The sequence below is a fragment of the Cydia strobilella genome, chromosome 8 (assembly GCF_947568885.1).
Source record: "Cydia strobilella chromosome 8, ilCydStro3.1, whole genome shotgun sequence".
NCBI classification, from domain to species: domain Eukaryota; kingdom Metazoa; phylum Arthropoda; class Insecta; order Lepidoptera; family Tortricidae; genus Cydia; species Cydia strobilella.
Genome location: NC_086048.1, coordinates 5,789,668 through 5,802,528, shown reverse-complemented (window position 1 = coordinate 5,802,528; position 12,861 = coordinate 5,789,668). Strand labels below are relative to the sequence as shown.

At 42.0% G+C, this 12,861-nt stretch overlaps 2 protein-coding genes across 7 annotated transcripts in view; one reads left to right on the top strand and one right to left on the bottom strand.

The window, feature by feature from the left end:
* Positions 1-12,861, bottom strand: part of LOC134743513 (tropomodulin-1) — a 268,940-nt gene that overhangs the window by 93,634 nt on the left and 162,445 nt on the right. The window lies entirely within an intron of this gene.
* Positions 1-12,861, top strand: part of LOC134743506 (calcium-activated potassium channel slowpoke) — a 99,647-nt gene that overhangs the window by 71,457 nt on the left and 15,329 nt on the right. For all 5 annotated transcript variants that reach the window (XM_063676969.1, XM_063676970.1, XM_063676966.1 and 2 more), the window contains exons 5-12: positions 554-705; positions 2,094-2,261; positions 3,275-3,366; positions 7,042-7,152; positions 8,014-8,119; positions 9,447-9,599; positions 10,172-10,327; positions 11,906-12,018. In XM_063676969.1, coding sequence (XP_063533039.1) covers positions 554-705; positions 2,094-2,261; positions 3,275-3,366; positions 7,042-7,152; positions 8,014-8,119; positions 9,447-9,599; positions 10,172-10,327; positions 11,906-12,018 — 1,051 coding nt within the window. The remainder of the gene's footprint in view (positions 1-553; positions 706-2,093; positions 2,262-3,274; positions 3,367-7,041; positions 7,153-8,013; positions 8,120-9,446; positions 9,600-10,171; positions 10,328-11,905; positions 12,019-12,861) is intronic.

Below are 12,861 nucleotides of genomic sequence, written 5' to 3'. Positions count from 1 at the left end.
AATCTTAAAAAGTTGCCGCCGCTTATTCACAAGCGATACGGTGTAAAAACTGCTTACGATCACTACTATCAAATACCTATAATGTAGCTCCGTATAAGATGAATACAGTCTAAGGAAAAAACGTGCCTCGGAAATCAAGAAAATTTGATTCTCGCACAGACGGCGATACCACTAATAACAACCTTTGGCCTACTCTGGCTGGCTAGATGGCGTTGACGGTTTCGTTTGTTATTTAACAATTTTAACACATATCAGTGAAAGACCAAAGGTCAAAATCGAAGTTACATGTTACATACAATTGAAGTTACGCTCTCATTTAAAAAAAAAACCTGCTTAAATTACATGAAACTTGCCATGAACATTACGTAGGCAACACATATCTGGTTTTCGTTGCTAAAAAAATTAAATCTAGTATCAGACATAGGTAAATATGTTAATATTCATGTCAAATTTAATGTCGTTTTACAATAAGAGCGTAATAACTTCGATTGTATAGACACTGACACTCGTAGAACTATAATAATGAAAACACTTGATATTTTTCTGTTTCCAGGGCTGAGGTTTCTAAGAGCTCTACGCTTAATGACCGTGCCTGATATTTTGCAGTACCTCAATATATTAAAGACATCGAGCTCCATTCGGTTGGCACAATTAGTTTCTATATTTATATCAGTGTGGTTAACAGCGGCTGGCATTATTCATTTGGTAAGTTTTATGTTAGAACATTACCTATTTGTAGAAACTGTAGTTACCAACTACCCTGATTCTTCGTCTCTTAGGAGTTCAATTGCACAATATGAAATTTACCCTAATTACATAATTAGTAATTATACAATGTGTCCCATAAATAGCACGTTACAGTTAAAAGTGACACTGGAGGAAGGTTTGTCCAAGAGGCATCGAACCAGCTTAGAATGACCCCGTGAAAGTTGCACGGTTTTCGAGTTATGGATAATTTCAGTTTTTAACCGACTTCAATTTCATAGAAGGAGGAGGTTCTGTATTCGGTTGTGGCTATTTTGCGGAAAATATATGTATAAATTATTGACAAAATAACAATCTAGTCATCTTAATTAACAATTCATCAGGCCGTACATAAAATAATCTTACTTCGAGAGCTTTCCAAGTGAATACTTAAAAAAGTAATAAAAAAATGAAAATGGCCGTACCTCGAAAATCATGCTACTTTTCTAGAGCCATGTTAAACTGGTTCATTGCCTCTTGGGCTGGTCAATCTCCAGTGTCACTGTGACGTGCCATTTAATGGAACCTTGTGTAAGGTCCAATGTATTTTGGGTCTGACAGATTAGATTGACACTTATATTCTTTATAAAGTCGAGAAAACATTCGTATCTCACGCGTTATATTACTTAAACATTTATATTTTATGAGGATTTTTTTAAATATTTGTCTCAACGTTTTTTAACCTACCACCTCTGTCTGAAACTTAGATGTATCCTTTGATGTCTGACGGAGTATGAAAAATATAGGTGTATTAAACTTATAGGTGTATAAAATTAAATATGTGCGTACCAGGTGGTACTTATTTAAGTAAATCAAATCCGATGACGTCAAAATCTAGCCGAACCTATCTATCAAAATCTAGACTAACCTACTTACCCCAGTTTCTCTAAGTGATGCCTTGTTACTTAGTTATTTTGACAATTTCCTTTTGCATACCTAGTAAATACATAGTAAATATACCTACTTATTTACGAACCTAGATCACAATCAACAGATAATCTAATTTCATAAAGGCTCAATATTTTCGTACAAGGAAATCCGTGGTGTAACTTTATCTCTTAATGTTGACGGTAAACACATTATTACTTCACGTCCATCGAGTTTTCCGTGTTTCTCGTCAATCCAAAATATACGTTAGAATTATTAGGTGAAAGTATACCTTGTAATACATCATGTTATAATGAAAAATGAAACCCTATTAAGTCCCACATACCTGACAGCATATAAAATTCATGTACAATTGTTTTAAGATATCGTTATAATCTAGTGACCGTCCTCATTCATAACCCTGTTACATGATGCGTATATGCAGTCCAGTCATGAAAATGAAATATTTTTGCCTCTTTCAGCTGGAAAACTCCGGTGATCCATTGGACTTTACCAATTCGCAGCAATTGTCGTACTGGACTTGCGTATACTTTCTAATAGTCACCATGTCTACAGTAGGTTACGGTGATGTGTTCTGCCACACGGTTCTTGGCAGAACCTTTTTGGTTTTTTTTCTTCTTGTCGGCTTGGTAAGTTTCACTTTCAATTACTTATTTCTTATATAATAATTAAATTAAATCAAAATTTAAAATCAGTATATATACGAAATATTTTAAAGTTTATCATTGCAAGGAGAGGCAAGTTTTAGTTTATCGTAGTTCTAATGGCATTGAAGTCACGTCGACCTTTATTATTTTGCCTACATTCTAGTTTACGGCTCCTTCAAAGTTTGCCACGCTTGCGATTCCTTGCATAAATAGCTAAATAAATAACAAAGCAAAAGGAAATTATCATACGATAACCTGTACCTAATTATAAAATGTTACATAATAGTTGACAAGGGACTTGTTTGACAAGTTGCGGATTAACGCACAGCTCGTGAATGGTTGTAAGCCTGCCTAGTGCACTCTAGCGAGCATGGTTCTGTACTGTGGGAGGCGCCCCCGCGCCCCGGGCGCAGGCCCCGCCGGCGCCCGGGTGCTACGCGGCCGCATCGCCTCGCTACGTCAGTGTGCAATCTTCTAACTTCTGCCGCTTCGACTAAGAGCATCACTCGATTACCGCATCATGAAATGAGCTTCGAGCGATAATTTTCAACTGCATGGGTGTATTTTGTTTTTTCTTTTGCTTTGTTAAGTGATACTTACCACGTATGCTGCCGGAGGATCTCTCTTGCCGTGCTTAAATATTGGAAATGTGTAATATGGGGACAGTGGTACGAGACGAGTATCGTAGTCGTCCGGAGTGGAGGCGTCCCGGCCTGCCGGCCCGCCGCCAGCCGGCACTCCCGCGCCGCGTCCCACCCCTCCCACCTCGCGATCTCTGCATGCCGCACCTGTGCCTGGCTGTGTTCAGTTGCTCACCTCACCGGTAGACACACACTCGTTCCTTTTATTTTTTTATTTCGCTCCGCTACCGGCTACACTTTACGATTTCGTCACCCTAGTGATACTGAGACTCGAGGTGGACATTGTCGTGCACCACGCGATGGTGTCCGCGGCACCTAGACTTTATACTCGATCGACACCATGGTCTGTTGCAGGCAATGTTCGCTAGTAGCATTCCTGAAATTATAGAGCTGGTAGGAAGTAGGTCCAAGTACAGTGGCGAGCTGAAGCGTGAACATGGAAAAAGGTATCAGTTTAACATATCAATTGACCGACGAAAGTGAGGGCGATTCATTCCGCCGTGCGCGCAATGCTCCACCCGCATCGGCCTCGCGGCCTGGCTCGCCCGAGCTCTCGGAGACGATGTTAAATCATCACCTACAAAAGCTTGCTCAGTGCCGTCAGATGTATTGTGTCATCTACTCGCTCGCACTCGCCGGCCCCCCGCACGCCGGCGGGCAGCGCTTCGCTCGTCACTACCCGCGTCGCGCCCGTAGCGCCCGAGCGAGCCGCCGCCCAAGCCGCCGCGCGGGACGACCCGCTTGTGCCCGCGCCTCTACCAAGCGTCTATATCGAATGCCCATCGTCTTAGTTTAGGAACCGGCTAAACCGATTTCTTTTTAAGTTCTGTTCATCGATTAGTTAGCGTATGTATCCTTAGGCTTTGCATGCACCCGGTCACGAGTCCTGTCACGGCTTGCGCCGGTCACGTAGCTCCCGCCGCTAGCGTAGCTCGGCACGGCACCCAAGTCCCGCACATCCACACCCTCAGCCACAGCCACCACGCAGACAGACGACACTCAAGCCACACAGCCTTGTGCGAGCGCGAGGGTACGCGGCCGCGGGTCGGGCGGGGCGGGCGGCGGGCGCGCGGGGTTGGCGAGGTCACTCACCTCACGGTGTTTGCTGTGTATCGTAGGCTGTGTTCGCCAGCTGGATCCCCGAGATCACGGAGCTGGCGGCGCAGCGCAACAAATACGGCGGCCGGTACACCAAGGACGTCCGCCGCAGGTACCCGCTCACACGCCCCCGCTCCACACGGCTTCCTGCCTTCTTACCTCTCACGGTTTCGATCTGACTTGGTTGAATGAATGCGGAGTTTGCTAATGAAATTTATTAATCCTTCACTAGAATCGGTCTCTCGGTGCCGTGGCGCATGCTCGAAGAGTTAGCTCCCGGCGGCCGCGCTCCTCTCCCCGCCCTCGGGAGACAGGCGCGCGGTCGACCGACGCATTACTACATGCCTTTTTTCGTAAATTATACTCGAGATACCATTAAGCTTTTTAATCCTTCTAACGAGACTAGATCTGGAGAGAGCCGATGTAAAGTATTGTAATGCTGTCGATGAAGTAGTGTTTGGTTTGTTCGCTTGCACACGATGCCTGTCGCCACGCTGTAGCGCTAGCTCCGGCACCTCGCCACGAGTCCCGACGATCACACACAGCCAGTGCCCGTGCCGCGCCCGGTCCGCCCCGCCGACCCCGGCCCGCGCCGGTCGCCGCGCCACAGAGAGCTGTCGGAGAGAGCCGCCCGCCGCCCCCCGCACCAGACTGCAGGCGGTGGCGGCAGGCGGCTCTTCTCCGCCGCCGCCTCGACTCACTCCTCGACTTGAATGTGAATGTCTTGTTTTGTCTGTCGGCGTCTAGGCGATATTTGCCAGTTGTATCCCAGAGATAATTGACTTAATCGGCACTAGACCCAAGTATGGCGGCACCCTCAAGAATGAGCGGGGACGCAGGTGAGCCGCTGTCTTCACTCCGTTCCGTTGAATGTGTTCCGTGTTGTGATATCTATATCTTCCTTTTCCTCTCTTAGCACGCTTCTGTGTTCTCACTTTATCTCGGGACGCGAGTCCCGCGAGTTGTCTTTGTTTTTATGAATCAATATTCATGTAAAATACCTTTGAATTTGAGTTCAGTTGAATAGTGAAAAGCAGATAGTGGCTAGTGTTATCGCTCGTCATTATAGGTTTCATGATTATGTTCTGTTAGTTATCGTATACGTATTTAAGGAATGTTAATGGTAAAGCTTAGTTAGGAAGAGTTAAATGTTGAGTGGTACCGTAGTGTGTTGTTGGAGTCGCTCGTGTGTCAGGCGTCGACAGCTCCTCTCTGTGGGCGCCAGCGGCCGTCGAGCCCGGCGCTCGGCGCCCGGCGCTTGGCCCGGCCCCCGAGCGGCGGGCTCGCGCGCCCCGGGGGGCTGTTGATACCGCCCCACTGTACCGTACCGTACCGTACCTAGTGAGTGCCATCCGCTCGCCTCCTTCTGTACTCCCTGCCTGCACGACATCTGTAACTGTACTGTACTCTTATTCTTAATGTTGACCCTCTTTACTGTTTTGCAATCTGTAATGTACTTTTAAATCGAGCCCCTCGGTTACTTTAGTTTAATGTATTTACGTAAATTCATAGAGCGTGGCAAGGCTGTGTGCATTGAGGACATTTTTAATTAACGCAAATTTAGATTAGTTGTCGACTTACCATTGACATGAGATATCATCTTAGCAGCGACACACAAATCATTTGTTCCAAATTTTTAGATATTAATTTGGAGATTGTTTGCGTTGTTTGCAAAGAAAACAAGGTTGAACATTGTTATATAATTGATTAAAAATAAATCAGTTCCTTTGCCACACCTTAGATGAATATATACCTAGTTTGCATGTGAATTGTGAGCATATCCTATTCTATCTAATTTTCTTTAATGTTGAGTTTACTTTTGGTGCGATCTTAACCGACACTTGTAATCGTTTGGTTTTTGAAATGCAATCTAACCCATTTTCTGCTACCAGTTTGGCACTGTGAACTGTTTACTTTACACGTTCCGGGTGTATTTTATTTTCTTATATTAACTCTTGCATTTTCCGAGACGAACTTATAAAGAATTGATACCATGTCCTAAACAGATCTGAGTTTCCGAGTCACTAGACCTTATGAGCATTCAAAAGTCTTTACACAGGACTGTACTGAGACGCAAGCTTTTATCACTAGAATATGATAATCATAATTAATGTCAGTCTTGTTCAAACACACTTAATTTGACTATGCCGCAACCCCTTATATGTAATTGTCAAATTTTACACTGTCATGGCAAGAAATCCCTACACATTTCCAAAAGTCCCCGTTGTTAATGTGGATATTATTTTCTTATCATTTATTAGTTTATTAGATAGTGTCACAGAATCCTGAACGAAACTGAGCTTTCTAGTGAACCATTGTTCTATTTTTGTTGTGGATGTTGTACTATGACGTTTGTTTGTCAGTTGATAAAACTGGTAACTATCGAGACTGCCATATCTAGTTCAGATCGACCACAAACTGATGAACAATTTCATTGTGATCATTTAGAGTAACAGATGCAACGCCTTTATTTTCGATCTCTAGATTACAAATTCTCTGATACTTTAACTTTAAAATTCTCCAAAGTTGAGTGTAGCTATTCGTATGCTAATTCAAACACTGTAGCAAAATGAAGACGTTGCTAGCTTCGTAGTAGTTCGTGCTTCTATCACTTGTTTTGTTTAACCCTGTTGCGACCTTTATCCATTCTTTCTAAATATTTTTCAGTATTAATGTAATGTGGTCCCAGGTGTTAAATGAAACGTCAAATTGCTGTACTTCTATCTTTCTGTCCTCTTTTCTTAATTAATTAAGGCTTTTTTAAATTTTGCTGTTTTAAAGCGATTCTGCGTTATACAAAAGTTTTGATTAAGAGCTGCACAGCTTCTTTCTATTTCTCTGCAAAATATCACTTAACTGGAATTGTATTGTTTATCAAAACTGCCAATAAAAATTAAACAATTAAAATCTTCTATAAACTCGCTTGAGCTTATTTCGTTTCTTTCACTCGCAATTCTGTTGTAGCAGCAAAATATCAAAACCCTTCCGAGGACCGATGTTATAATATGTGCGTACGTTTTCAGGCATATTGTTGTTTGCGGGCACATAACATACGAATCAGTGAGCCATTTTTTAAAAGACTTCCTACATGAAGACAGAGAAGACGTGGACGTCGAGGTTGTTTTTTTACACAGGTCAGTATTTTTCAATTGATCCCTTACTAGTCTATAGATCTATAGTACGAATTTATGAATAATATAAATAAAGTGTGTATGCCTAATATTTATGACACTGATATAAGCACACTGATATGTTTGCAAGCAAAGATATAATGATATTTATATATTTTTTCTAAACTATTTTCCATACTAAAGTGAAGCAAAAACAAAAAGAAATGTCGCAAGGTTAACAAATAAGCAAGTGGCACATTGCGCAATTTTTTTATTTTCATAATTTTAAAAACAATGAATTCAGCAGCCTACTATCGCAAAACATAATAATATGGAAAATAGTATAAGTATAAGAGTGTCTGCAAAAGCGCTGGCATTGATTGCAACGTACCTGATGGTGTGTCCGCGACGACGCTTTCAGAAAAGAGCCCGACCTTGAGCTGGAAGGTCTGCTGAAGCGTCACTACACCACCGTCGAGTTTTTTCAGGGTACAATGATGAATGCCGTCGACCTTGAGCGAGTCAAGGTTAGAACACGACTAGCAGGCATTAGTAACCGCACGGCCACGTTACCATTCAGAGCGTACTACGTGAACCAGTATTTTATTTGTTTATGTGCATAAGACAGATCTTTTTCTTCTGTATCAAAGGTGCTGTTTCATAGTCACAGTAGGATTTTATCACCTTGGTAAATTTATCTTGTGATTCTTTTGATGCAATCATGGCTTCTCACGGCGGAACGGTCGCGCCTCCGCTCCCGGCGCAGGCGCCTCCGTTCCCCCCACGACTGCGTATTTTGTACTACATAGAATGCATGGTAAGGTCGGCCCACGACAGGCGGCGGACTGTCCCTGGTCCATAGTGTTAACTGAGCGTTGATGACAGGAAACCGCCCGACCTGGAGCTCGAAGGCCTGTTCAAGAGACACTTTACCACTGTGGAATTCTTTCAAGGCACCATTATGAACCCAATCGACCTACAGAGGGTAAAAGTAAGTAGAAATACGCGATGTGTTCTTTGGGCGTGGTGTCGGTTTGAAGATGTACAGACTCTTACCATAGACGTAGAGCGATGCTCGTTCACTAACCTCATTGGAGACGTTGTTCTGTTGGAGCGATGTACCCACAGATCCCTTCTAATGTCATGAGCGCTCTCTGTGCGTGCCTATCGCTAGCTCGTGTGCGTGCCGGATCCCGGCTCTCGCATGATCGCAAGGAGTGTTAACAGCGAGTCGGCTTCGCTGACCTTGCTCTTAAGGCTCCTGTCCCCCGGCGGCCTCTCGGCGCTCGCGCCCGCGCCCCGGCCCGGCTCCATGTGTCTTACTGTCTGTACCGATAATAGGTGTTGTATGCGATGCTGGCCCGTGTATTCATAAACTAACAATCGATATCGCCGACTTCTCTAACTCAACAACTTTAGTCTCGCCCTCGCGCGCCACTCCCCGAATCAGTGCAGTACTGACGGATTGACGGCGCGATCTCTCCCGCGTCTTTTATCATAGTCGGTTTACACCGATTGCTTCCAAACATCGGTAAACAATTGGCATTAATGGCTGCTGAAGAAAGGATTTCCGTTTCAAAACTAAATTTCTTTTGTAGTTGCGAGTAAAGTTGTCGATAATCGATACTGTTGAATGTTTACGGTAAGTCTAGATGTCGATGCATGGCTTGTTCGTAAAACTGCATGGTAATGTTTGTTTATACGTAGTCCTTCACATCTAACAACCACCTGCTTCTTCCTTAACGAAGTGAACATTGCGTATCTAAATATCTATTCATCTTTGCAAATTGGAATCATTAAATAATTTGAAAACCGCAATGTTCGTTTCTGCCTGTTTTCGTTTTGCATGGTCTTTCATGCTTGTTAATCTTCACAATATGTTACAATTAAGATAATTAAATACACAAACTTTAACTGAAACATCACAATAATTTAAACAACTCGCTTATTTCTCAATTGAATGATTTACTTCCAGCATTATTATCTTCAAAATTACCCGTACCTAAATATACAGTTTTACATCGATATCCAAGAACCAGACCGGTGTCATTTATACATTATAATTTGTATTTGTACCCAGATCATAGAAGACTAAATTGACCGTGCATCAGCTTCATACAACCGTGCTTAGAGGTTAAACCGCTACATGCGCACGGAACTGGCCACCAACACCTGATGTGACAAGGCGTAGTCGGGCACGCCATACAAATGCCGAGCGAAAGTGACAGTATAATCTCTCAGCACGCTTGTATGAAGCTGCTATTTTGTCAGTCCTCTCGGCCCAAAGTGTGCCGTGTACTAAACAGTGTGGTGTGTAGGTTCATGAAGCGGATGCTTGCCTGGTGCTGGCCAATAAGTACTGCCAGGACCCGGACGCCGAAGACGCCGCCAACATCATGAGGGTCATCTCCATCAAGAACTACTCTGATGACATAAGGGTCATTATTCAGCTGATGCAGTATCATAATAAGGTACATTTCGTATGCTTTCCTAATTTTACGCCAACCAAGAAACCTTTTAACCGCTTAGAATTTTTCATCGAGCGTACTCGGGTCGCCGCCGGTACGGAAGGTACACAAAGTTTTGTCGCGAAATGAGCTGGATGTTGTATATCTTAAATATCAGACTACGGCGGTCAAAAGCATAAAGTAATCTAAAATTAGTTTTTAACCTGTCCTGGGTTTAAAATCATATTACTAAGTAGCTTCATTGACATCACCAGCAGTCAATACTTTTCATAGAGACCTATATATTTCTACAGGGCAGATTCCACAATAAACTTTGGTAACCCCCTAAAATAGGGTTTTAGACATTAGGTGCTCAAAAGACCGAAAGGCATGCTCTATAAATCAAAAGAGCCCTCCAGTTGGTATAATACATTTTTTACAAAACTTGTCTATCTAATTAAGAAAAGACTATTTATTTCAAAATCTATTTTTAAAGTATATTATTTACCGTTTATGCACAAATATAATATTTTTTTTATGAAACGGAAATGAGTCTCAAGCTCAATGCAATTCAAAGATGTATTTGTAAATTTCAGGCTTACCTTCTGAACATTCCATCGTGGGACTGGAAGCAGGGCGACGACGTGATCTGCCTGGCGGAGCTGAAGCTGGGGTTCATCGCGCAGAGCTGCCTCGCGCCCGGCTTCTCCACTATGATGGCCAACCTCTTCGCTATGAGGAGCTTCAAGACGGTCAGACCCCTTCATTAAAATCACTGTTAATATGGCCACTTTGTTAAGGCTAAAGTTTACTTCGTGTGAATAATGTTGCTTCCTATTACATAAAAAAAACACCTGATTATGTTTAGGCATTTTTGGCGTAGCGATATTAACAAAACACTGGTGATACTGTCACGCGATAAATATTCATCTCTGTTTATCTAAGAGAGAACGAATGGCAGCGTGTCATGTGAAGTTCCTATTACAGAACTCATGCAGACAATGTAAGTCAGGCTGCAAGCATTTCCTAAGAAACAGTATTTAACTGATGTATTTAATACTGCTTCAGTAATTCTCTTCTATGATGTTACGGGATCTACCTACTCATATCAAAAAATCCCTGAATATTTTTTTTATTTAATATTAATTTCCAAATTAAAGTCTCATAGCACGAAGCTAATCTTTCAGATTCGGATATATGCTAACCTTTTCGACGCCGTGTCAAACACAAAAGCTGTCACTCAGACGCCACGTATCGAAGTGTCAAAACTGAAATTGAACTTTTATGCACATGCACGTAGTTCTATGTTGCTTTGTGGTCTGTGACGGATTAATCGGTCTTTGGCGTTGGACCTGCGGTGCCGATATATCCGTCATTGGCGTCCAAAAGGTTAAAGGCGATAAACGTGTCAGATGATTCGAACATGAGCATAATTTGCCTAGTATTACGTATACCAGGATTCCCGTGTAGTTGTAGCCCAGTAAAGTTGTCAACGGCACCTTTGATCAGCATTTTGTCACTATTTACACGAGGTTGATGTCACAGTTGCAACATTTTTATTAGTGTGATCAGCGGCGATACCCTATGGCTATAATAAATGAAATTAATAACGTACCTATCTAGAAAATTTGGAGACCAAAACCGTTGGTTAACTGCGGATATTATTGTTACTTATTTGTAGGTAGTTCAGAAAATAGAAAAACATGATGACTCAATTATTACGTTTTGGATGGTTATACACGACATGCCCTTTTATCTCGGAACTGCATGTGGTCCGGCTCCATTTTAATCAGTCTTTTGCGGCATTTCCACAGTGCCCAGACATGTCTAAATGGACTTATTTCTACATGCGAGGTACCGGCATGGAGATGTACACCCAGATGCTAAGCACGACGTTTGTCGGGATGCCATTCAATCTGGCCGCAGAGTAAGTGGGCAACCGAGAGGCCAATGTGACACGTACAGTCACACACTCAACTATCCTATACTGTACATTGTGTTGAGCTCCACATTCCATCCCCAGGTCTTTGCCCGAGGACGTCACTAACTAACTACGAACGCATAGCTTTTTCAATCATTTTAGTGTTGTTTGACTTTAGTTTGCAAGCTTCAAACATTTTAATCGATGTTTACCCAAATGTCACAAAATGTCACAGCACTGAACTCAATAATATAGGTGGTAACATCTCCAGCCTGAATAGAGTGACTAATATACGTTGATTAGGTCTAATAATATAGATGGATGGGATTGTACAGAGCGGTGATGTCGCTCGGGAGCCGCTGTGACTAACATAGCACGAGTTTGAGCGTCTCGTATTGGTTTATTGCAGTCCCCCGACACACAAGCTTGGCAGAATGATTACCTGCAGGGTACGGGCTGCGAGATGTACACGGAGACTCTATCCACCTCATTCACTGGAATGAGCTTCCCTTCCGCGAGCGAGTAAGAGACCCCCTCGTCCCTCCCTCACTGCACTGTAGACTATGTCTGCCCACTTAAACCTTGCTAATGAATGTGCACTTTTCCTGTTGATAACCCTTGTAGGTATCCGAAACTAGAACTATTTAAACAGTGTGATTTCCTTTCAGTCTATATTGTGCATGTTGAATGGGTAAATAACATTAGAAGTATATTGGTATGTATAGCATAGCTAAAACATAATATTTCGTTTATTGGCAGCTCTTGATTTATATATTTAGTTTAGTACCTATTTTGTTTATTATATTCAAACGTTTCATTTTAACATATTTTCTTGTATCTGATTAATTTTCTAGTTTGGGTTTTTGCTAATAGATCTACAACAAAAAAACTAGTTCTCACTTATAACGTGCCTTCAATGACATAGGTAAGTAATTAGAAGAATGATTTTATAGTGTAATTATTTGTTTTAAACAACATCTACATTATCTGCATTATAAAATATACTTTATTAGGTACATATCTCAAATGAGCTACATAAAATCTACAATCATTCTTTACTGCCCATCATGCTACATTCATTTTTATCGAGCTGAAAAATTCTGAAGAAAAAACTGATTTACCGTGTGTACATTATCTATGACATATTAAGGCTCTATTAAGTTAGACTTTGAGCGGTAATTTCATGAGAAGTCGTTACATGACTGTAATAAACATTTGAGCAGTCTCCGAAAAAATATGTTTTCTGTCCTTTCATATGAACCATTGAGAAATAAGTCAAATAAGTAATGATAAAGTCCTAACTCCATACATCAGTTTTCTTACCAAAAAGCGGGCGTCAAGTAGTTGATTTATCAGTACCGCTAC